General features: G+C 35.3%; 4 protein-coding genes across 15 annotated transcripts; 2 read left to right on the top strand and 2 right to left on the bottom strand.

Annotated features, from left to right (window-relative positions):
* Positions 1-1,499: 1,499 nt before the first annotated feature.
* Positions 1,500-6,433, top strand: LOC100134879 (probable alkaline/neutral invertase D). Its single transcript, XM_004238309.5, has 5 exons — positions 1,500-1,905; positions 2,558-3,033; positions 3,756-4,187; positions 5,022-5,580; positions 5,966-6,433. Exons 2-5 carry the CDS (start codon positions 2,608-2,610, stop codon positions 6,259-6,261), a joined length of 1,713 nt encoding a protein of 570 aa, XP_004238357.1. The 5' UTR covers positions 1,500-1,905; positions 2,558-2,607; the 3' UTR covers positions 6,262-6,433.
* Positions 6,434-6,822: 389 nt separating this feature from the next.
* On the bottom strand, positions 6,823-11,446 carry LOC101262307 (mediator of RNA polymerase II transcription subunit 7a). 2 transcript variants are annotated; one of them, XM_010322128.4, is made up of 7 exons: positions 11,255-11,431; positions 9,326-9,479; positions 9,099-9,233; positions 8,428-8,497; positions 7,738-7,904; positions 7,557-7,630; positions 6,823-7,193 (listed from the first exon to the last, which is right to left on the bottom strand). In XM_010322128.4, the coding sequence occupies exons 3-7, from the start codon at positions 9,231-9,233 to the stop codon at positions 7,133-7,135; spliced, it is 507 nt and encodes a 168-aa protein (XP_010320430.1). In that variant the 5' UTR covers positions 9,326-9,479; positions 11,255-11,431; the 3' UTR covers positions 6,823-7,132. The 2 variants fall into 2 exon arrangements, with proteins under 2 accessions (XP_010320430.1, XP_004238356.1); XM_004238308.5 differs by having other exon boundaries at positions 9,099-9,479; positions 11,255-11,446.
* A 1,109-nt stretch (positions 11,447-12,555) lies between these two features.
* Positions 12,556-17,678, top strand: LOC101261617 (uncharacterized). Of its 11 annotated transcripts, none has more exons than XM_004238306.5 (12): positions 12,556-12,686; positions 13,715-13,896; positions 13,977-14,034; positions 14,413-14,534; positions 14,668-14,875; positions 14,961-15,139; positions 15,215-15,269; positions 15,393-15,462; positions 15,539-15,629; positions 15,726-16,076; positions 16,145-16,339; positions 16,892-17,678. In XM_004238306.5, exons 2-12 carry the CDS (start codon positions 13,801-13,803, stop codon positions 17,315-17,317), a joined length of 1,851 nt encoding a protein of 616 aa, XP_004238354.1. In that variant the 5' UTR covers positions 12,556-12,686; positions 13,715-13,800; the 3' UTR covers positions 17,318-17,678. The 11 variants fall into 11 exon arrangements, with proteins under 11 accessions (XP_004238354.1, XP_010320426.1, XP_069153568.1 ...); XM_010322124.4 differs by having other exon boundaries at positions 16,886-17,678; XM_069297467.1 differs by having other exon boundaries at positions 12,565-12,607; positions 16,886-17,678.
* Positions 17,679-18,084: 406 nt separating this feature from the next.
* On the bottom strand, positions 18,085-21,366 carry LOC101261916 (AP-2 complex subunit sigma). The gene is made up of 6 exons (XM_004238307.5): positions 21,188-21,366; positions 20,943-21,041; positions 20,810-20,860; positions 19,333-19,506; positions 18,971-19,030; positions 18,085-18,442 (listed from the first exon to the last, which is right to left on the bottom strand). Exons 1-6 carry the CDS (start codon positions 21,188-21,190, stop codon positions 18,401-18,403), a joined length of 429 nt encoding a protein of 142 aa, XP_004238355.1. The 5' UTR covers positions 21,191-21,366; the 3' UTR covers positions 18,085-18,400.
* Positions 21,367-22,564: the final 1,198 nt, after the last annotated feature.

Here is a 22,564-nt window from a genome sequence, read left to right as displayed (position 1 = left end):
TGTTATTTGTTACCTCATTTCATTATAATAAATATAAAAAATATATGCAAACAAACAATTCCATTAAAAAACATTAAATATATAATAAGAATTGATATCTCATACCAGATAAGAATTGAGATAATGAATGACCAATATACCAAAAGTCTTTCATATACTTTTTTAAAAGTTTTTTATTTCCAACAATAATATATATATCAAGTGAAACATGGGTAGGTTGGGGTGGTCTAGTTTGAAAAAGATGCATCGAACATTTTCTGTTGGTATCCAAAATAGGATATGTAGTACTTGACATTAATCTTTTAATTAACATAATTTCATTTTCACGTAATAACACGTTGTAAAAATCAGCATCGCCGTCCAAATGACACTTAATTACACGTAGGATTTATTAAACCAGCTTTCACATCAATATAAATTTTCAACTAAGTTGGATTGGACCTTAAGTAATAAAGAAAATCAACTTGGTGTAATTAATTAATTTTTTTACGATATACTTAAAGGAGGGAAGATTCATGCAAATCGAAGTCATAGAATGACTAAATTAATCTTATCGTTGAAAACAAAGCAAGAAGAATAACAATAAAAATAAAGGGGACAAAAGGAGTAGGTAGCAATAGAAAGAATGAATAAAAATATTAAAATTAAACGAAAAAGGAAAGTTAAATAAAATGAAGATTTTACTTTTACATGAATTTTTCTATTTTATTCTCTTTTGTACATAGATTAATTACATTTTTTTTAATAGTTTAAACTCTCTCTCACACACAATATAACAATAAAAAAATAATAAAATTATTTTATTAAAAGAGAAGGGCTGATTCATCCAAAAAATTTAAACGGAACGATTAACACATCTAATCGTTGAGATTAATAACATCAGCAGCAACAAATTTTAATAAATCTGCCTACTTAGAAACTACAAAAGAATGTTTTAATAATTTCATAGTTAATCTCTTTAGCAATAAATGTTTAGAAAATTTACCATATATGAAATTTATTAATTCTCCAACATTAATATTTGAGCTAATGGTAAGTGAACTTTTTGGATTTCATTCGTCATTTATTTTATTTAAATTATCATCATGCATATATTAAAGCACTTTTTATCTAAATAATATTCTATTTTCCGACTTCAATATCATCATTGTTGAAGTAAGAAAAAAAGGAACAAATGAAAAATTCATTGTTGATCATTATTTCTTACTCTCTATGTCATAGTTTATGTGAGGTAGTTTGATTAGACATATAACTTTAAAATTTACGATTTAAAATAAATTTTTTATATTTATGTGATTATAAATCATTTTATTAAAAATAATATAAATATTTTAAAATTAAATTGTTGCCAAAATATAATAATATTAGATTCTTTTTGACATTAATTAAAAATGAAAGTGAATAACATAAGTTGAGATAAAAAAATTAATAATCTCATCCTTTTTTTTAAAAAAAAACTAAAGGTAGTATTAATGAAACTTATTAAGTCGCGAGGATGTGGGATTAGTCGTTATCACTAATCATACTTAAGATCGTAATAATCGTTCACAACAACAACAATTATTTCCTTAATCACTATTTACAATTACAACTAATCCATTTTCGGACAAAGTTTGGTCGGAGATTACCCCAGAACTGTTAATCGGATATTCCCAGACAATCCTACGTGTCAGTTACCATCCCATACGTCACAAGCACAAAATCTTACCGGTATATCCAGTCAACTCGTCTTTTGACCTTCATTTCCCGGTTAATTTTTTTTCACATAGTTCCAACATAGTATATAGTGAAAGACCCATTGTGTCCCAAAGTCTTTCTGATAGTTCATGGTTGGTGTCTTCCTCGGAAACCTTAGATCTCACTGAAGTTCGCCGTAGCCGCCGCCGCCGCCGCCGATACTTTGAGGTTGTTATTACCAGCTCCTAGGTTATTTATTTTGTGTTTTATCTATGTTTCTTAATTTTTTCATTTTTCTGTTTGTTTCGATGATATTAAGGTTTTTCTGCATTTGAGATTTTTCATTTTGTGCTGGTTTCAGTATTTGCTGGATTGATCAAAGTATGAATTAAAAAGAAAGAAGTAAATTGATAAAGTAAAAGAAGATCTAACAGTAGTTTGACTTTGATTGTTTAATTAAGTTAATGATTATGATTAATTAATTAAAATTGTGTGTAAGAACTTGCTCTAATTTTGCTCAAGTTGAATTAAACCAAACTTATAGTGAATAAATATTGCTTGTAAATGAAAAAAATGTTGATTTTCTGATCTGGTGTATATTTCAATTTAATGTATTCCAAGTATAAGAGGCATTAATTGCACTCTTTATTACAAGTTGATTGTATTCTTTATTATGTAAGTTCTTGTTTGATGTAGCTCGGACTCTCCAAAAATGTTGCTGCAGCCCATTGGATCCTCCAAAAGAGGAACCTTTCGGAGGATCCGACACACACTTGTTTGATGTTTTTGGAGAGTCTGAGCTATATAGCTTTGTGTTTACTAAGCTTCTGTTACGGGGGCGAATTCTTAAAAGTTTTCTTATTTCATTGGTGATATGCAGATCTTTGGATTCGATTTCTTATTGTCTAGGACTTTTGGAAGTATTGGAAGATGCCTAGCCCTGTGGATGTGTCTCAAAATGGGAATGCAAGACACGCGGAAGCTGCTCCATCCTTGTTTGAAATCGAGGAAGATTTGGCTAGATTGCTGGAAAGGCCAAGACAAGTTAATATTGAAAGGAAGAGGTCGTTCGATGAAAGATCTTTCAGCGAAATGTCAATGACTCATTCACCGCCACGTCAGGTATACAAAAATTCGGAGAACTCTTCTCGTGTTTTTGATAATATGGTTGGAGTGTATTCACCAGGAAGGTGGTCCGGCATACACACACCCAGATCAACCTTCGGATATGAGCCGCATCCTATAATCGGCGAAGCATGGGAAGCTTTGAGGCGTTCTATTGTTAACTTCCGAGATCAACCTGTGGGAACTATTGCTGCTATAGATAATTCTGCTGAGGAACTTAACTATGATCAGGTAAATGCTTATTGTTCTAGTTCTTAGATGGATACAAGTTTGTCTTTATGTATTTTGTTGTGATTTAATATCCCGTGAAGCAGGTCGATTATGTGCTTCAATGGAACTTGTTTTGACGAGTGTCCTCTGATAAGTTGTACTAGATGTTTCTTTACGTAATAAATAGAAAATGGTGAATTCCTATGTCCACACTATAGTTATCAGTGCAACTGATTGGTTTGCGGTTGACTGATAAGATGAAGAGGGGGTATAGTTTGCAGGCCCAGCTATTTCAATGAATATGAGCTAAGCTTGACCGACTGAATTGTTCAAATAGTTTACATAAAAACTTATGTAGAACCAGTGTTGTCAAAGGCGCATTTAAGCCATGAAGCGGGACTCGAAATGTGTCTGAGCACTTTTTCTCGCTTATTGTGCATTCAGTGTCGTTAGCAAGGTTCTCTAAGGCATACTTATCATTGTGAATTAACCTCTTATGACGAGGCGGCACTAAACAATTGATATTTCACTTATTTGTTATTCATGCTTATTTGCGCTTAAAACCCCAATGAACCTTTGAGCGTTTTTGCGTCTGATCTAGAACCAGATTCTAGATATTCTCCAGAGGTAAAACCAGCTTACTGATGGGCCCAGCTTTCCGAAATCCTTTCACAGTCGTCTTTCTCTATGTACATGACAACCATTCTACTTGCAATTTGCAGTTCTGACTTAAAATTTGGCAGGTTTTTGTCAGAGATTTTGTCCCCAGCGCTTTGGCATTCTTGATGAATGGTGAACCTGATATAGTAAAGAATTTTCTTTTGAAAACCTTGCGCCTCCAATCTCGGGAGAAGAAGATAGACCAGTTCAAGTTGGGGGATGGAGTTATGCCTGCAAGTTTTAAAGTGTCTCATGATCCTGTTAGGAACTATGAGACTATAACTGCTGATTTCGGTGAAAGTGCTATTGGTAGAGTTGCTCCTGTTGATTCAGGGTTCTGGTGGATTATACTACTTCGTGCATACACAAAGTCTACAGGGGACACTTCTTTGGCTGAGATGCCAGAATGCCAAAGGGGTATAAGGCTGATTCTTGAATTATGTCTCTCTGAAGGTTTTGATACATTCCCAACCCTGCTGTGCGCTGATGGATGCTCTATGATTGATCGCAGAATGGTCAGTCTGATGTACTACTATCCGCTCTTTATCGGTTTTTTAAACTAGATCTGACTTATGCTCATGCCTTGTTTTCTGTTTATTACATGCTTGATTTTCTACTTAATATTACATGATGACAGTGATGACAAGATATGAGATAGCTATCAACTGTTACTTCTAGAATAGTATAATTGACCAAATGCATATTTATAATCTGTCAAGATTTGGTTAGCCTACATACTTATTACGTGCTTGATTTTCTATTTCTCGTACATAATGACAGTGATTCTGATTCTGACTTAGGTAAGTTAAGCTTCAAATAGGAGTTCTGCTGAGATTTCACATCATTTGCTTGAAGTTAAGAAATAGGCAGTTGAGCTTTGTCTTGCTTTTTGGCGGGATTAGGCTTGGTGGGAGTCTGGTAGCACTGTGTCTGTCTTAGTATTAGTCGTATACACGTACTTTCTTGCGTTTGACCATCTGTTTTCTATTGTGTTTCAGTTACCGCTTGATTTCGATGTGCTATGTAGTGCTTTCCTTATTAATTGACGTGTTTTCTTCACTGCTGTATCTCCTTTTTCATAACTTCTTTGATGTGCTGCACTTTGAGCTGAGGGTCTTTCGGAAACAACCTCTCTACCTCCACGATGTAGGGGTAAGGTCTGTGTATACACTACCCTCCTGAGACTCCACTTGTGGGATTACACTGGACCAATAAGAAGACTTGTACTCTTTTCTCATATTCTCAATAAATTTGTGGGCATATTAAAATTCTCAATTATTGCAGTTCAACTTCCTTTAAAATATCCACTACTCACATGTCATAAGCACTTTGTTTCATATTGTTCCCAGGGTGTCTATGGCTATCCTATTGAAATACAAGCACTTTTCTTTATGGCCTTAAGATGTGCCTTGTTTCTCCTTAAACACGACGAAGAAAACCAAGAGTGTTGTGATGCAATAATTAAACGACTTCATGCTTTAAGCTTTCACATGAGAAGTTACTATTGGCTCGACATAAAACAACTGAATGATATATACCGCTACAAAACAGAAGAGTACTCTCACACTGCAGTAAACAAGTTTAATGTGATGCCAGATTCCCTTCCGGAGTGGGTTTTTGATTTCATGCCAACTCGTGGTGGTTACTTCATCGGAAATGTTAGTCCTGCTCACATGGACTTCCGTTGGTTTTGTTTGGGTAACTGTATTTCAATCTTGTCATCTTTGGCTACACCTGAGCAAGCTTCCGCCATAATGGATCTCGTTGAATCAAGATGGCAAGAGCTAGTTGGAGAAATGCCGCTGAAAATCTGTTATCCTGCTATGGAAGGCCATGAATGGAGAATTGTAACAGGATGCGACCCTAAAAACACTAGTTGGAGTTACCACAATGGTGGCACTTGGCCAGGTTATAGTTTCTTCCTTCTTATATAACACCAAAAGTACTTCATTCTATTTAGCAATAGTTTGCTATGTCATCTCGCATCACGATGACCAGTATATCTGTCTACTTTTTGGTAGCCTATCATGTCTCCCTATATTCCATTTTATGCATCAATCTTGCTCTTTTAGTCTATTCCGAAAAGAATGATGCCTTTCTATATTTAAAAACCCTTAGTGATACGGTTTATAGCCACAAAAAATGTCATGACATGTTTAAGATCACGTGTTGAACTCTGTGCTCAGTCACACTTTCACATAAAATGAAACCGAGGGAGTACTCTTTTCATGTTCTGCACCGTGACATTTACAAACTTATGCTAATACTGATTTGCCTGGTTTTTTGTGTCTAGTTCTTCTGTGGCTCCTTACTGCAGCAGCTATCAAGACTGGTCGACCCCAAATAGCACGACGGGCCATTGAACTAGCTGAATCGCGTTTACTAAAAGATAGCTGGCCAGAGTATTACGACGGAAAGCTTGGTCGATTTATTGGAAAGCAGGCGCGTAAGTTCCAGACATGGTCCATTGCTGGTTACTTGGTAGCTAGAATGATGCTGGAAGATCCATCTCATTTGGGTATGATATCACTTGAAGAAGATAAACAGATGAAGCCTACCATGAAAAGATCTGCTTCTTGGACTTGTTAATATCCTTGTACACAAATTTTCTTTCGAATGCCATGCTTTTTTTTTCTCTCTTTTTGCAATTCGTAAACACTCTCTTTTAGTTTGTCGCAAAAATGTTGAATTTTTTATGAATTGGCTACGAGATTGTACACTTCACTCCTATTTTTTTCCAGTTAATCTGGTTTTCGTCTAAGAGTGTTCGTCGAATGCCAATAGATGTGTGTTGTTAGCTGATCTACTGGGTTATGTCACAGTTGCTTCTTGAATGTAGATTCTTTAGATTGTACAACCATAGCATCTTTCATGTCACAGCAACAAAACATTGGAGCTCCCACCGTTTTGCTCCCTTGGTGAATTGAGGCATAGTAATTGTTGCTGTTGTTTAGGATACTCTGCGTCAGCTGATCAACACTGCTTACTACTGTAGTCTATGTGGACTTTTCTTTTTCAAATGGTCGACCTTGCCACAATCCCTTTAAATACTTGCTCTACAACATCCGCGATGACGCGTATAGGCTGATTCACGTTGATGTTAGAAGAGCTATTCACACCGCTCAGCAACAAAAGATAAGGAAGATCACATGTTCAATAGTAGTGATGAGACTACTTTTTAAGAATTTAACATAATATCAGAATAGTTACATGTTTGATAGGTCACCTAAATCTTTTTACACACTCTTAATCGAAACTCTGTATTGCCTCGATGACTGAAACGTCGAATTTTTGGCACTGGATTGTGACACTTGCCACATAAAAGCATTGTCACTGTATAAAATTCAGGCAAGTGAATAAAGAAAATTTCACATTAGGACTGAATGATTTCTATACTGTAATTTCAAAGCATTCTAGACACTAATTCTGCCAGCTGTGTGTGTAAAGTCTAAAGAGCATTCTACTGTCCCTCAAGGGTACCAAGTGCCTCCTTTAGAAGCTTCTGAGCTTCTTCCCTTCTCCTATACAAGCAAATAGAAACCAAAATCATGACTAAAATCATAGTAACCAGGATAAAAAGATAAAGAGAGAATTAAACAGTCTGCCTCAACTCCAACAACTTGTGAATTTATGCACATTATTAGAGTTAACGGTAAATACATCTCTCTTTTCATTTTGAGAGGTAGTTTGATATAGTAATTACATATAATCTGTGTAGCTGAAAGTGACTGAAGCAGCTTAAAGGGAAACTGAATTCTTTCACTTGCAACTGTTTGATGAGGCACACTTGAACTCTTCTAGAAAACTCACGATTTTTCATCTAAATCTAATGAAGGAAGAAGCTAAATATATATGATAAAAAGAACATACAAACAACATCATACCGCTTGATATCCTCTATTGCTTGTTTACGTCGTTGTATCTGAAGTTCTAGAATGTGGATAAGTGTGGCTCGAGCCTGTAAAAGAAAGAAACAAAGGTAAATGATTATTGAGATCATCTATCTTCTATAGCCATGCTAAAACCCAGAAATATTTAGACACTTAGATTTCACCAATTGATCACCTGGTGAGGACGCAGAGAATTGAGTAGGTGGTGCAAGTTCTTGAATATCAGAGATATCTCTTCCACTCTCCTGGCATATTGCGAAGGGCGCTCTACAAGAACATCAGCAAGCTCCAATATATGTAGCTGCAATTCTCTGTTAAGTGCTCTTAGTTCTTTCTTGAAATCTGTAACATGAATCAGCAGAATAAGAATGAATAATTTTTTCTGAGAAGCAACAAAATAGCACCTAAATTTATCTCTGGAAGCATCCCATATGCAGCAGCACCCAATAAAGGGGACATCATCGTTTCAACTATGGAATTGATTCTGCAATTAACTTTTGCAATGCATAGGATACTTGATTTGCAATCTTTTGTCTAAGACTTTGAATAACCTAAAGGGCTCAAACTTTATATCTATTTCCCTTTTATTTATTCTGGTCACTGGCTTAGAGAAAGAGAACAGAAATGATTAGACATATCGATTGACCTTGTAGAGGATATTTACTTGGAACTTACGATAAGGAAACAAAAACGAGTGTCATGTTCCATGCAGATTCATATCGAAAATGCAGGATGATATATAAGGTACAAATGTGTGTATCCACATACTTAAATTCTTTTAACCATAAATGTTTAAAAAAGATATGCATGTTACATATCACAGTAGGAACAAATACGGCTTTTTGAGAATAGCTGCAAACATTACCAACATTAGGCCCTTTTGGGTATAACTGACGCACACCCTGCTCTTCCAAATTTGGGAGTACATCATCAGTCTGCGCAAACGGTAATGCCAAAATAAATAATGAGCAAACTTGCACATAGCTATCTAATAAAAACCACAACGACAACTTAATTTCAGCAACACAACTGACAAACAAAATTCACAAAAGACAAGAACACAGAGGACTGAGAGGAGTGACCAGAATAAAGATTCTTGATGCGTTGCAGCTCAAGATGACATAAGATAAAGGTGAGAATGTTAATGGAAACCTCATTCATATTTCAGAATAGATAAAATCTAAATCATTGTTGAATATCTCACTGAACCTCACCTTAGCATCAGACATTTTCCCCCTCTAATCTTTTGTATTTTTTTAAGCGCGCATTGAATTAAATCCATACCTTTACCCCAAAAGCAATATAAAGTATATGAAAGTGAAGAAACTGAGAACATGGTTCAATCTTTAAAGTAAAAGCAAATCTTTCGAGGTAAAGAGCTACCCAGTAACTTGAATGGGCCTCAAAGACACCTTATACATTCATACATCCACATTAAGCACAAGTAAGCAATTGGGTATCATGACTTTTTCACCCCTTTTCCCCATTTGGGGGTGGATTTCAAAAGGGAGTAGAAGAACGGGTCAGAGACTTTACAGTGTAGTTGCTACCAAAGAGGACATAGGTGCCCTCAATTGGAGGGGGAGGTTCCGGAGCAGACTTGGGGTCTTGAAGATAGTCCTTGTACAGCCTATAAAACGGAGGGGGTGGTGGGTATGTTGCTGTCGACATCTGATTTCACAAAAACAATGTTCTTATCTTCTCTGTCACAATAATAGTTACATTAAGATGAGCCAAAGGGCAGTTTCGAGGTTTTTCTCAACCAAAAAAGGCGACTTCTCTCGGCGTTGAGTCGACACTTGAACGAGAAATATCAGACCTCTGCACTCGTTCTCCAATAGTGTATTGTCGATGGGAGCACCTTAACCAATTTGTAGTTTAGTCCAAACATAAGCTACAATTTTGGGCTTATATCAGCTGCAGTACATAAAAAGCAACAATTTCAAAAGTCAGAGGGGTCAAAGTATCAAAACAAGTTTATAATATACAATCTGAAGAAAGGAGAACTAAATGCTAAGTTGCTCGAACTCGGGTGCGGGTGTCTGATACGGGTGTGGATCCAGAGGTTGGATCCTTCAAGATCTAAATTTAAGATTTGGGGATATGAATCTATGTATGGATACGGGTGCAGGGATTCGCCTAAAAATAGAGTTATAAAACCTATATTATGTGGAGAACTTGAGGAGAATCTTGGAAGGAGATTAAACGAAAAGGAAAGACAAAGAAATTTCTATATAAAAGGTATTCCATTTTCTTCAATTCACCTTAGCTTTTGTATTGATTACAGAAATCTTAGAACTGTCAAGACTTTCCCCATATATTTTGGTCAAAGTACCCAAAATCAGTTGACCAAATCGGACAAAGATCCCACACCCATGTCGTGTCGACACGGGTGTGGCACCAAAAGTGCAGAATCAGAGCAACTTAGACTAAATGTATACTTAAAACTAGAAGAATGTTCATTTCATTCGAGTACCAGAGAAGATACCCATGTTACATATGTAACTGTCATTAGAGTAGTTTGTGATCCTTTCTAGTGTTAAGTGACTGCTCGGTTTTGTCATGATACTTTTCTTTTGGTGCATCGAAATTCTCACCATGATTTTAAGCAGTTCATTTTTTCTGTTTCAAAGATTTCTCATGGAAAGGCTATTTCACTGTTCAATGATTAAATGGTAACTGTGCTAGTCCAATATTGGCGGAACAGGAGTTAGAAAGGCAGGGATAGGTCATAAAAGAACAAGGGGAAGGTGATTCAACCCTACATGACACAACTTCAACTTACTAGGAATATGACCCTATATAGGAAAGTTTCGAGGTCGAGGACTAGGGTAGAAGTCTTGTAAGTAGCAGTGTGTTGTAGCACTTTATGTGGGAGAAGAAGGTTAGTGCCCTCCCCAGACCCCACTATGGGAACACACTCAATATGTTGACGTAATACCATATGCACTACAATAAAATCTACAACAACAAAATACCCAAAGGTTTAGAGCGCGCAAACCTTACCCCTACCTCAGAGTTAGAGAGGTGGTTCCCGACCCTCGTCTCAAGGAAATACAGCCCAAAGCAGAACCAAAAACGAATCTAACTAAATTATATGCCCTACAATAGTATCTGTCAGGTATAAAATACAATTTGTAGTCTAAAGTGCCACATAACTCAGGTTTTTCTTGTAAAGAGAAGATACTCAAACTTTCTACTTATGTGCCCAGGGACAAATAAACAGAAAAATAAGTTAGGCTAGCTTCGAATTGAGTTCCAGGTGAAGCAAATCAAAAACTTACAAGCTGAATGAATTTCTCATAGCTCAAACACCTTCCTTCTATCTCAAAGTACAGCTATATAAAACTTAAAGATCGACAAAAACAATCAGCAGCAGAAACCTATTTAACCTAACAAGTAACCATCGACAATTGATTTTTATGCAATGGTTCATTCAAAAATCAATTGACTCATAAATATCTAATTAACCTAAGAACATTGAGTTCAAAAACTTCAAATATAGAGAAATGATTATCATAATGATAATCCAAATCACATCTTCAACTAGCATAAATCACGCTTCGAACTAGTATGGATTCAATTATGGTGTGTATAGTTCAGTTCTTTTCAAGTTAAAAATTCAACAGATTTTTCTTCATCTTCAATTGTTCCTTTTGGAAAGAATTAAAACACACAATAATCGAACTCACCTGAAAAAGAGAAGACGTGCGAGCAGCGACAACCGGCGGCAACCGGCGACAGAGTAGACACGGCAGAGACTGTCAGTGAACGGGACTTAATTTGGATCCTAAAGGCCTAAACAATACGTATTCATTCACGAGTGAAGAGTCAGAGGGCTAAGTTTTGGGCTGAAGTATTGGGCCTATGCGTATATTATCCAGACCAGTTATCCTAACCCAAAACTCAATGTTAAAAGTTACTTTACTTTTTTAGATAAAGAGTGAGTTTCTTAGGAGCATAAATGCTAAACAGCTTCTCGTCAGGTGCTCGATATTCATATTCGAATTTAAAAGATCCACCTTGATAAATTATACATTGAAAGATAAAATATTTTCTAACAAAAACGATTTCGTATCTAGGAATACTTAAATTCGAAACCTCTAATTAAGAATAAAAGAATACTTTCCACTCCAAATGAATAGCAAAAAAGACTCACTCTATTGCTCTCACTTGACTGAAAAAGCATGTATCAATCCAAGACACTATTTATGATTTTTTTTATAAAAAAATATATCATCTAGTATGCTATTCAATTTTACTTTGTTGTTATTTTAATCGATCAATTATAAGATCTAGGTTGGTGCATATTTTGACTATATAAACTAAGCTTTTAGTTTATTTGTATTGTCAACATACTACATCCAACTCACTTAAAACTCTTATTTTCATGATAAAACTTTACATCAATCAATTTATTTTAAGTTTAAAAATCACATTAAAACTTCTCGATTCAAAATTTTAAAAAAGCTCTCAAAATAGTTAATATTATTTAATAGCTTCAAAAAACATACAACTCATTCATTACACATATACAAAAAGAGATGGGATAACTTAATCAAATCTTTCTTTATATTGGATGTTATTGAATACATTCTAACTTCAAATGGAAGGGTATCTTCGTCATTTGATATCGCGATCAAAGGGTAAAATAGTCATTTTCACAGTCCCTTTCAACCGAATTGCTCTCAACTTCACGCATCATTCATGAAGCACTCCCTTTTCACCCAGCGCCAGAGAATCAAAATCATTACCCTACATGGGGCCCAACCTAAAAGTATTTATTAATCAGCCGTAGTATAACATAATGAATCGGCGATTAATTGGAAGATGTACACGGTGGCATTTTGGGTAAGAAAAATTATTGCCACGTAGATGACACGTGGGACTCGAGAACTTTTGATCCAACGGCTGCGAAAATCCCGTTTGTATGGTCCGTAGATATTGTGACGACGTAATAATTAAAAATATTCCTTTTAAAACGCAAAAGAAAGAGAGAAAACAGAGTAACTGATCGTTTTCGTGTGAAATCTTGAGAGAATCGGGTAATCAAAAACCGAAAGCTTCGGTTTTTCCGTTTGTTAAGCAGAAATATTCTCAGATAGCTAAATCGTTACTATTTGGGTAAATCAAAAATTTATTCTTTTTGTTTGTTTGTTTGTTCTTGTTCAGTTATGAGTTGTTGCAACAGATTGTAAGCTGGATTAATTTTTTTTTTCATGATTCTCTGTTGTTTGTTCATGGAAATGACTGAGTTTTTTGTTTTCTGCATTTTGAATTTTTGCGTTTTCGATCTGAAAGAGTGATGAGATTATGCTTTTTCTGAAGAAAATGTACGTTTGATCTATATAATCTGATATGTTGATCTGTTTTAATGGGGTTTTGTTGATGAATAGAGATGGTACTGTAATTTCTCTACATGGGGTTGATTTTTTTTAGGTACTTTGCGTGTGTGTTGTCTTTCTCTTTCTCTCTCTCTCTCTTTCTTTTTGGGGGTTGATGAGTACGAGTGTGACAGACTCACAGTGAGAGAGCGGCTTTATTATGTGAAGAAGAACCCGATTCGTTGTACATAAAGGACCAAATTCAGTTTTCTTCTTCTTCTTCCCTTTTTAACCATTTTTAGAGTTTTTAAATGTTAGTACTGTAAAACCCAAAAGCCTTTAATGTTTCTGTATCGGGTTTTTAGATTCACTACCAAAAGTTCTGAATTTTGGAGGTTCTTGTTTGATGATTAGAGAATTGATTGTAGCTGGGTCTGGAAAAAAAATTGTTTTCAATTCAATTTTGTTGCAGTATTTTTTTTCCAGAAATGGACAAGAATCGGTAATGCTTAAGTGTGAAAGTGAATTTTATTGTTTCGTCTTTGTATTAAAATCAAACGGTTACTAGACAACAAGACCCATCAATGCGTCTATTGTCTGTTTCTGCAAATATATTCTTATTCTTATTCATCTATATGTGGATTTTGGTGTTTGCGAGGTTGAGAAACGCGTGTCGTCTTGTATTCCTCCTTTTCTCCTCTCTTTTTTTCTTTTTTGGTTATCTGTTACAGTTCTTTATCCTTCTTTTTGTTTTGATTTTTCTTGTGATTTCTGCTTTCCACACAAAATTCTCTGATAATATTTCTGGGTTTTGCTTTGAATGCTTAGATTGTAAGGGAGGAAATGAAATAATTGCGAAGAAATCGAAGAAAGGGGGAGAAAGATTGAGTGGTGCTGGTGAAGTTTAGTCCAGTATGAACAACATTGAAATGGGTTGTTTAAAGTCTGATGATAACGATGAGATTCATTCCAATGTTTCTGTTCGGAAGCGATTTAAGTTTCCCAAAAAGGTTTGATATTTTAGCTCAATTAAGTATATTGTAAATAGGTATTGGTCTGTTAAATTCATTAACTCCTTTTGGATTTGCAGTTTTTTGATGAGTGTAATGGAGTAGATCATGCTTCTGTTCCTCGGAAAGTTCGTTCAGGTTTGTATTTTTGTGAATCAAATTTGGAAATTACTGACTTGCTTATGTTTGTTATCTTATTTGGAATAGTTATGTGTTAGTTGGAGCCCAGTGCTTGGAAGTGGGTCACTTGTTGCTTTATTTTGTAAATTATAGTAAATTCCTTTTCACCTTTTCTTTCTTTTTAAGCATGAGAAGATTCTGTAAGTTTCTTCGTCTTATTTCGCTTTTTAAACCTTTGGAATCATTAAAAAGTACTTAATCTGCAATTTGGGTGATTGTACTGGCCAAGTTTCTGGTTTTAATCTCTTATAAGGTGAAATGGTTCTTGTTTGAGTTAAACTTTGGACTTCCAATTGATCATAAATTGTTTGCTTTTGGATCCTTTGCCCTTTGTAGTTATCAAGAAGAGAATTCGCAAGCTCATCTCTCCACCTTTGCCGATTTCCAAAAAGGCGAATCGCATGTCAGATGGAGCTGAAACACTAAGGAAATATGGCAACAAGTCTAAGCTTAATTTGGTTAGTGACTTGTAAATTTTGCAGCTTTTTCCTTTTAATAGTTCTTTTAGCTCTGTGGTTCCTCTGCCAAACAATTGAATGATATGCTGTTCAATTGAAAATTTTCATCTATGATAATGAGATTTAAATGCAGACTCATTGTGGTTCAAGTCGGTGTATAAAGGAGGAGCTTGATTGTCCAATCACCAAAGATGAAGAGGAAGTGGCTGAAACCTTGTATGCTTTGGCTGGTATGATCCCAGATGTTGACACCTTGAGCGAAAGCAAAATAAATAGTCAACTTCCTGAAGTGAAATCTTTGGACTTACCAGAACCTGAGGCTTCTGTAATCGCAAGTGGAGGTCTGCTTGTTAGTTCTTCGTTTCTATGTTGGTCTCTTCCATAATTGGTCATTTGCCGAACTAATGTATTTCATAAATGGTGTAGTTGTAACAACAGAACAGGACATAAGGACAAACAGCTCCCAATTCAGTGCTGAAGCTTTGAAGCAGTTTCCAGACATAGCTGTTTCTGCTGGAGAAGCTGCCAAATCAAAATCATTTCATGATGCTTCCCCGTGTGATACATTCATCAACACAGAGCAGCTAGAAATTTCATCGCAACAAGTAACTTTTGTTTGGACATCTATACTCTTTGGTTAATACGTGACAGAAATGCTGATCTTACTGTTCTGTATTCAGGTTGTTGCTTATCAAGCCAACAAACAAAACACACACAAGGAGAATAGGAATAATGGTATAACTATAGCCTGCAAGTTTCAAATTTTCTGATGACTGGTTGTAATATATCCGAGACGGTGTCATCCAAATCATGTGTATTTTATATCTACATTAACAGAAATGTTGTTTTGGCGATCAGGTTCATTGTTGTGGCCAGGCTTGTCTGCAGCAGGGTCATCTTGTTCCGACATACTTGATTCTTCACCACAGTAAGTTCCCATTTCTTACCGCACTCTTCCTTGCCTACAAATATTGTTTGGTTTCTCATGCACCGAGTAATGATAGGTTTCCAATTGGCAAATTTCCTGTCTGGATCGGGAGCGCTGGCACTGATCATCAAGCTCAAAATGCAAAATCTTGTCTACCAACCATGAAGGTGTTTTAGCACTTCGATATAGCTTTCAGTTACTCTCATGTACTTTGTTCCATTCTGAACAACTATATGGAACACTCATTTGATTTGATTATGCAGGATTCTCAAGTTCCACTTGAGTTGAGGAAGTCATTTAAGAGGTGTGCTGCTCATGTTTATATAAGTCGGCTGACTAAGGGCTTACAGACTTCGATGAGAGGTGACACAGTCTCCTCGCATCCTTCTCAGTCCTCACCTCCTGATGGAGTGAAGCAAGAGCCTCCTATAATTCAGAACAGCCCAACTGTAAAGGTGAATGATATGCATGGAATTGTTTCTACTGGGAATGTTGCCTCTACTGTTGAGAAGAATCCAACTGAAGTTAGAAATGCAATCCTTTTGCACCAAAGACTCCTCCAAGATCAGCAACAGGCTTCTACTACATCTGGGTTCAATTCTTTAGCAAAGCAGGTTAGTTATCTTCAATAATGTGTGATATTCTTCATCCATACACGATAATAATCCTCTTTCTTTCGCAGAATGCAGATTTCCTTTCATTGTCAGCTGGAAGTTATGTGATCAAAGGCACTAATGGTGGTGCTACTATTGCTGGTCATAACCTTGATACGCCTGTAACCTCACAGAAACATCCAGCCCTGCATTTCTTGCTTCCCCAGAATGGTTATTCATCTGCACCTTTCCGTTACAATCCTGCAACAGCAGCAACTCAGCAGGTGACTTCTAATTAAAATTGCTTTGCTCCATTTGAAACACAACTAGTTTGTCAGATTCTCAATTCCGTGACTTAAATTGTTAAGATACTGAAGATTCTTTAAATTGAATTCAACTTCTGAAATGTGCGGTCACTTTACTGTTTTTTCCAGAACATAGATTATTTTACCCCTCTTATGTGTAATATCAGGATGAGAACAGCGTAGGTACATGCTGAAATCTTGACTTTTGGGGCTGGAACAAGTTATTAGGGACTATAGTACATGAGCCTATTTAAAGACACCCGCCCACACATACATATCTATGTATTTATGCAAAGCATGCGTTAGATAACACTATTCTGCTTCCAACATAGACCACCCAGAACCATAGCTCATTCTGATCCCCCTTCTCCTTTTTTGGAATGTTCGAGAAGTGTTAAATGTAAAATTGGTCATCTATTGCATTTTACTGGGCGTACATTTATTAAATGATTCAGGTGTAAGTTTGTGGTGGAACTACTAATAAATACATGGTTTAGTAGATTAAGGCAATACTTTTGTGGCTAGTTGCAGGTTCTGCTGCCTCCATATCTTGGAGGTGCGTCATTTTGTCCGTCAAGAGAAGCTGCTATGGCCTTACCAAGACAAATGTCGCAGCAGAATGAACTACAAAATGCCCATTTCGCTGCTCAGTACAAGTTTGGTGGAGTCTCTACCTCACAAATGCGAGACTGGCAAAATGCAGGGCGACCAATGCCTATCTTTGGACCTTCTCAAGCTCAATTGGCAGCTTCTTCTTCCTCGATGGAAGCACTTTCTTCCAAGTATGTTCCACCCTTGTTGAACGAGCAGGAGCTTATGTCCATTTCTACGTCACGAACTAATTCAAGGATCAAAGGACAATATTACAGTTTCCCTTCTGGCTTGGAAGGAAGTGGACATGGACTCTACCCCAATAATGTGCCTTCATTGCAGCTTCTTTGCAATGATCGTCGTTAATACGGAGAGCCATGGCACCATGTCCATAATATCAGAGCGAAACTCCTGCAAATCATAATTGATTTATTCTTTTCTTTGCTTATGCATGAGAGTTGGTGTTCATTCTGTTACTGAATATAAGGAACACAAAAAAGGGAGGATATAGTAAATCTCATGTCCCTTATTAGATGCTTATTCTGTTTCAGTTTCAATTAATTATAGAGTAACAACTTCAGAAATGGTTGTTGGTTTTTCCCTAGATGGAAAGAAACTTTATGTGTCTGAGAAGGTTATTGACTTGTAGTATACACAAGAAGAAGAATGGCAATGAAAAAAATTGCAGCTGCTTTAAATTTCTTTCAGCAATTTTCAGGAAAATAAAGTGTTCTTTTATACATGTTTTCTTGTGTTCGATGGATAAAGTAAAAAATATTATGTATATAAAATAGATAAATACAATGGGATGGCGGCTACACAGATGAGTTTAAAGATGAAATGTATTCCAAGGTGGAGAGGATATAATCAATTGAAATATTTTTTCAAACTTCTTTTCCCTATTTTCAGTAGAAAAAGAATTTTGATACTTACACCCCAGTTTTGGAAATTGTTTCGTACTAGTTCCTACTTTAATGGAGCAATGACATGAATTCAGTGGACTTCATTTGTTACAAAACTCAAAAAAGAAAATGTTTAATTTTGACTATAAATTACTTTCAATTATAACATCGAGTTTGGAGCTCCCTCTGAATGAAGGACAAATACAAGTTATCCCAAGGCATGATGGCCAGTAAAAATAAAGAAATTTCGTATTGAAATAACCCTTTTCCTACTTCCAACAACAATATAGTTTCTGGAGTTAACAAAAGATAAAGATATTCATATTTAAACTGGGAATAGATAGAGACATTCATATTTAAACTTGCAAACTACCTTTAAATGTATGAATGAACAAATCTTGTATTAAATGAGGCCACATCAACATGAAGGTATCAACGGGATACAGAATGTCTAATGCAGTAAATACAGCCAGCCGGAAGAGAAGTGCAGGTGATGAAGGAAAAGGCAAGTGTTTGTTTTGACTCTTGAGCAAAGCATCGGAGTTCTTCACTCCTGCTTCTCCAACTCTCCCATTCTCTCGATGATTGCCTGGCGTGTAAAAGAATGTTGTTTAGTGCAAATTTATATAGGATAACAAGTCGAGGCAGAATCAAATATGCATCAACTTCTTTATTCCATTGGGCAGGATGTGAGGAAAGAGAGCAAAGGAATATATATACAAAACCAAAACATCTGTCTTCTCATGGATGAGGGACAAACAACACCTAATATCTAGTTACCCTGCTTAAGCAGAGATAGTTTGGACCACTGCTAAATATGTTTTTTTAAAATTAACACCTTGAAATTAGCATGTACATGTCAGTCAATACACATATGTATATACACATATCCATATGTGTGAGTGTGAGTGTGAGTGTGAGTGTGAGTGTGAGTGTGCGTGAGTGGGCATCAAAATACCAAAAAATTGGCCAGCTACAGGACCTAGCGAGCATCAAAAAATCAAAAAATTGGCAAGCTAGAGAGCATCAAAAGATCAGAAAATTGGCCAGCTACAGGCCCTACGTCTGGAGGAGGGATGGAGGGGGTAAGAGGTGATTAGGGAAGCAGATTTCTTACCCTCTTACTTGTTTCCTGGAGCTCCCCAGCAAGAATAAACTCATCTAATATCAGATATACCTGCAGAGGGAAGAAATTGATCATAAATGATACAATGAGTAAAGAACGGTGCCATTGACTCTACTAATGAAAAACATATTTCTTCATTTCTAACTTAAAAGGCTCAGCTAAGGATTTGACGACCAGCACCAAGTTGGAGAGCCGGCACAAAAATATAAAAAGAAAAATACAGCAGCAATATTTAACAGGCATCTTAGAAGATTCAACAAGACCATTGTGCCACAACAGGGATCACAGGAAAGAAAGATGTTATTAACTTTGTTGCTTCTGTAAGTAGCAACGTTTGATGAGAAATGTCTAACCTTGTGGAAATTGAAAACCAAATCCAGCTCACAGACATTGCTGAAGAAGTGATCCAAAATCTCCACAAACAAGTGGATGGACTCTAAATAAGCCAACTCGTTGTCTGTGATATCAACACAAAGTGAGAAAAATAATCCTGCATATCTTCTGTATATTACCTTGTGAGTACGGAACTGCAAAGAGGAGATAACTAGCAGGTGTTAGTTATTAGTGACTTATGAAGGAACATATCTACACAAAAACTGAAAAGAAGTGGAGACTGAAATCAGCCAGAGATGTAAATCTCGTGCAACCTATTACTGAAGTAAGTTAAGCAGCTCCATCATCAAATAAAAAATCGCTAGATTAACTTCTTTCATCAATTCTGATGAGGTTTCAGCAGAAAAGCTATTGATTTTCCTTATTGCTCACACTCAGTTGTTTTCTATCATATTTTACAAAAATATAATATACACAAGTTCAAACCTCAAACTTGTTTTCTCTCTCTTCCTTTGCTTTACCTTCCCCCTTACAGCTCCAAGGATAAATCACTTACTTAGGAAAAAAGAGCTTCTGTCCGATATCTTGCTTTGTACTTTATGTCATCGAGGACTTTTAAATAGTATGTTATACTTCACGAAGCATCTCATGAGAAAGGATTACCCAACAAAGTTAAAACACAATGCTTCTTTTGTTTCCTTTTGCAGGTTAACATTTTTTGATTCTTTAAGAAATCAGATCCAGGAATATTACACCAATATTGAAGCTAGAATGATGCATAAAAAGTAGTCTGTATATGATTCTAAATAAATCCTCTAATCATGCACAAGCAAAAGGGAAATGGCTCTTCTTTCTTGATCCTTCCCTCCCTCCACTCTCCCACTCTCTTCCAACCTCTAAATTTTCTAAAGCCAAGATACTGAATTAGGAAACAACATGTAGGTACGGAGAAATGTCTCAATAAGAATTTCATACTAAGCCATAACATAGGTTACTCTACACAGAAATTAAATTTTGAACAATATCTTGAATCCCCCACCACTCCCTATCCTTCAATCATTTCACAAAGTTATTCCTTTGATACCAACGGAACAAGTATTTATGATGCAATGGTAGATAAATACGATAAACCATCTTGATATTACTTCACCAATAATGTGAAATGTCATGATAATGTGCAGGCGTAGCGTAGAGGGAAAGCAAAATAGTTCTCCACCAAGAGGACATCATCCTCTCACAGTATAAGATAGTTAAACATTACTACTTTTAGAAAATTAAAGGCTAGCGAAAGAGAACCCTTTGCCTTAGCACAATTGTAGCAAATTCGCTTAGTATGGTGTTCTATAGATCGAAAACAAGACAGATAATCACATTTTCGCTTTTTGCATTTCAAGCTGATCAAGTTAAACTCAACTCCACATACATAAAAGGGCTTAATCAGAGAAATGCTAGCTTCCATCAACTGAAATTTAAAAAAAAAAAATCAGGCTTGATTACCTCAACAAAGTTGGTGAATTTGGGATCTCTATTCACAACCAACCTATGAACCTACAAGGACCAAAATTGACTATATAATCAAAACCCATAATCTAAAATCACCAAATTCACATAAAAAAAAAAACTAAAATACCTCATATTCCACCTTGTGCTTCTCGGATTCCTCAAGAGGTATATAATACTTAGCCAAACGAGTCTTTCCTTGCCTGTTCTGAAGCAATATAAAACGGATCTACCCATTTTTCGAGATGACCCAGTTGAAAACAAACGATCAAAAATCAATCAGAACAGCAAATTCATGAAATTGAAAACAAAATGATTGTAATTTCTGCTACCAAATAATTTTCAGTGAGATCAAAGAGAAGAGAAAAAAGTTACCATTTTGTTCAGAAGATCTGCAGGCAAAACAGCTGTAGAAACAATTGAAAAAATCTCTTTGATTCTTTAATTTGTAAAAACCAGCAAAAAGCCCTCAGGGTCACAACTGAGGTGCCAGAGAAGAATTTTCACCTTTGTTTTAAAGAAATGACAAAATAGTCCCTAATAATTTTTAAAATGAAAAAATTTAATTTAAAAATACAATATATCACATAATAATTTTTAAGTACGAGATAATAATACAATACTTAACATAATGATTTTTAAAATCACAATAGTAATTTAGTAGGTCGTTTTCAGATTTAACAATATTCGGAAAAAAGATAGTGTATGATCTGGAGCATTGTTGTGTTTGTAATTGCGATTGTGCTTGTGGTTGTTGATTTCTTTTTTTAATTTTTCGTAATTGTTCTTTGAAATTTGTAATAAACTATAATTTTATATTAGATAAAAAAAATTAAAAATAATAATTTGATATTACATGAAAATTATAGAAGGTGATTATTTTTTCAAAAACGAATTTATATTATGAAATAAGAAAATGAAATAAAAATAAAAATAATATAATATAATATTAAGGAGAGAAAAAAAAATTCTTTTTTAAAAAGTACAATAGAGAATTGAATTGGAGTTGATTCTCTGAAAAAGAAAAATTCTATAATTGGAGAGTAAAATAGAGTCTAGGGCTGAAAATGCCCTTAAACAGAAAAAGTAACTCTTAAACTTTTTACTGTGAGAGTTTGATTCCTCGGTATAGGGATGACAATTGGGGGGAGGGGGGAGGTGCGAACCGGGTTTAAGGCTACAACAAGCACGACAGGGTGAATTTAAAATTGTGCGGGCCGAGGAGAGATACAGAGCACATTAAAGTGAATTTTTAAAAACTAATGCGGAATACAGTTAAAAATCTATGCGGTTTCAAACATAATTTTAACTTTTTAAATATTATATGAGTGAAAGAGCATTATCTATTATATTAATTTCTTTAAAGTTACTAAAATATTCAAGATAACAAATAAAAATGGTTCGATCAAAACTAAAATAATTTCTTACATACGTCTAAATTTGATCTCTAAGAAATAAAATCTAATCATTATCTATTAAGTTTATATAACTTAATAAAAAATAATTTAATTTTTAATATCAAACTTAACTAAAAAGGCAAAATTAAAAAAAAAAAATTGTGTGAAGTGGACCTATGCGGGGCGAAGACGGGTTCAAAATGAAAACAATTATTACACGGGGCGAATTAATTTTTTTTGAAGGTTAAACTCAACTCTTTTCCCACCCTCAATTTTCATTTTTATTTTTTTTAAAAGTTGAATACATAAGTTTTTATATTTTTTAAATTTAATTTATATATTTGAAAATTACATA

The sequence above is a fragment of the Solanum lycopersicum genome, chromosome 4, assembly GCF_036512215.1.
Source record: "Solanum lycopersicum chromosome 4, SLM_r2.1".
NCBI lineage: Eukaryota > Viridiplantae > Streptophyta > Magnoliopsida > Solanales > Solanaceae > Solanum > Solanum lycopersicum.
This window is presented reverse-complemented; position numbering and strand designations above follow the sequence as displayed.

Coding starts and splice junctions, on each gene's coding strand:
- LOC100134879 (XM_004238309.5), top strand. CDS start 2,608: ATGCCTAGCCCTGTGGATGTGTCTCAAAATGGGAATGCAAGACACGCG. Junction 3,034..3,755: donor AGGAACTTAACTATGATCAG/GTAAATGCTTAT, acceptor AAAATTTGGCAG/GTTTTTGTCAGAGATTTTGT. Junction 5,581..5,965: donor CAATGGTGGCACTTGGCCAG/GTTATAGTTTCT, acceptor TTTTGTGTCTAG/TTCTTCTGTGGCTCCTTACT.
- LOC101262307 (XM_004238308.5), bottom strand. CDS start 9,233: ATGTCGACAGCAACATACCCACCACCCCCTCCGTTTTATAGGCTGTAC. Junction 8,498..9,098: donor TCTTTGGTAGCAACTACACT/GTAAAGTCTCTG, acceptor CCGTTTGCGCAG/ACTGATGATGTACTCCCAAA. Junction 7,194..7,556: donor GCAATAGAGGATATCAAGCG/GTATGATGTTGT, acceptor TTGCTTGTATAG/GAGAAGGGAAGAAGCTCAGA.
- LOC101261617 (XM_010322124.4), top strand. CDS start 13,801: ATGAACAACATTGAAATGGGTTGTTTAAAGTCTGATGATAACGATGAG. Junction 15,270..15,392: donor CAAGGAGAATAGGAATAATG/GTATAACTATAG, acceptor TTTGGCGATCAG/GTTCATTGTTGTGGCCAGGC. Junction 16,340..16,885: donor CAACAGCAGCAACTCAGCAG/GTGACTTCTAAT, acceptor TTTTGTGGCTAG/TTGCAGGTTCTGCTGCCTCC.
- LOC101261916 (XM_004238307.5), bottom strand. Junction 19,031..19,332: donor TGGTTTTCAATTTCCACAAG/GTTAGACATTTC, acceptor TTCCCTCTGCAG/GTATATCTGATATTAGATGA. Junction 18,443..18,970: donor TCCAGGAAACAAGTAAGAGG/GTAAGAAATCTG, acceptor TTTACACGCCAG/GCAATCATCGAGAGAATGGG.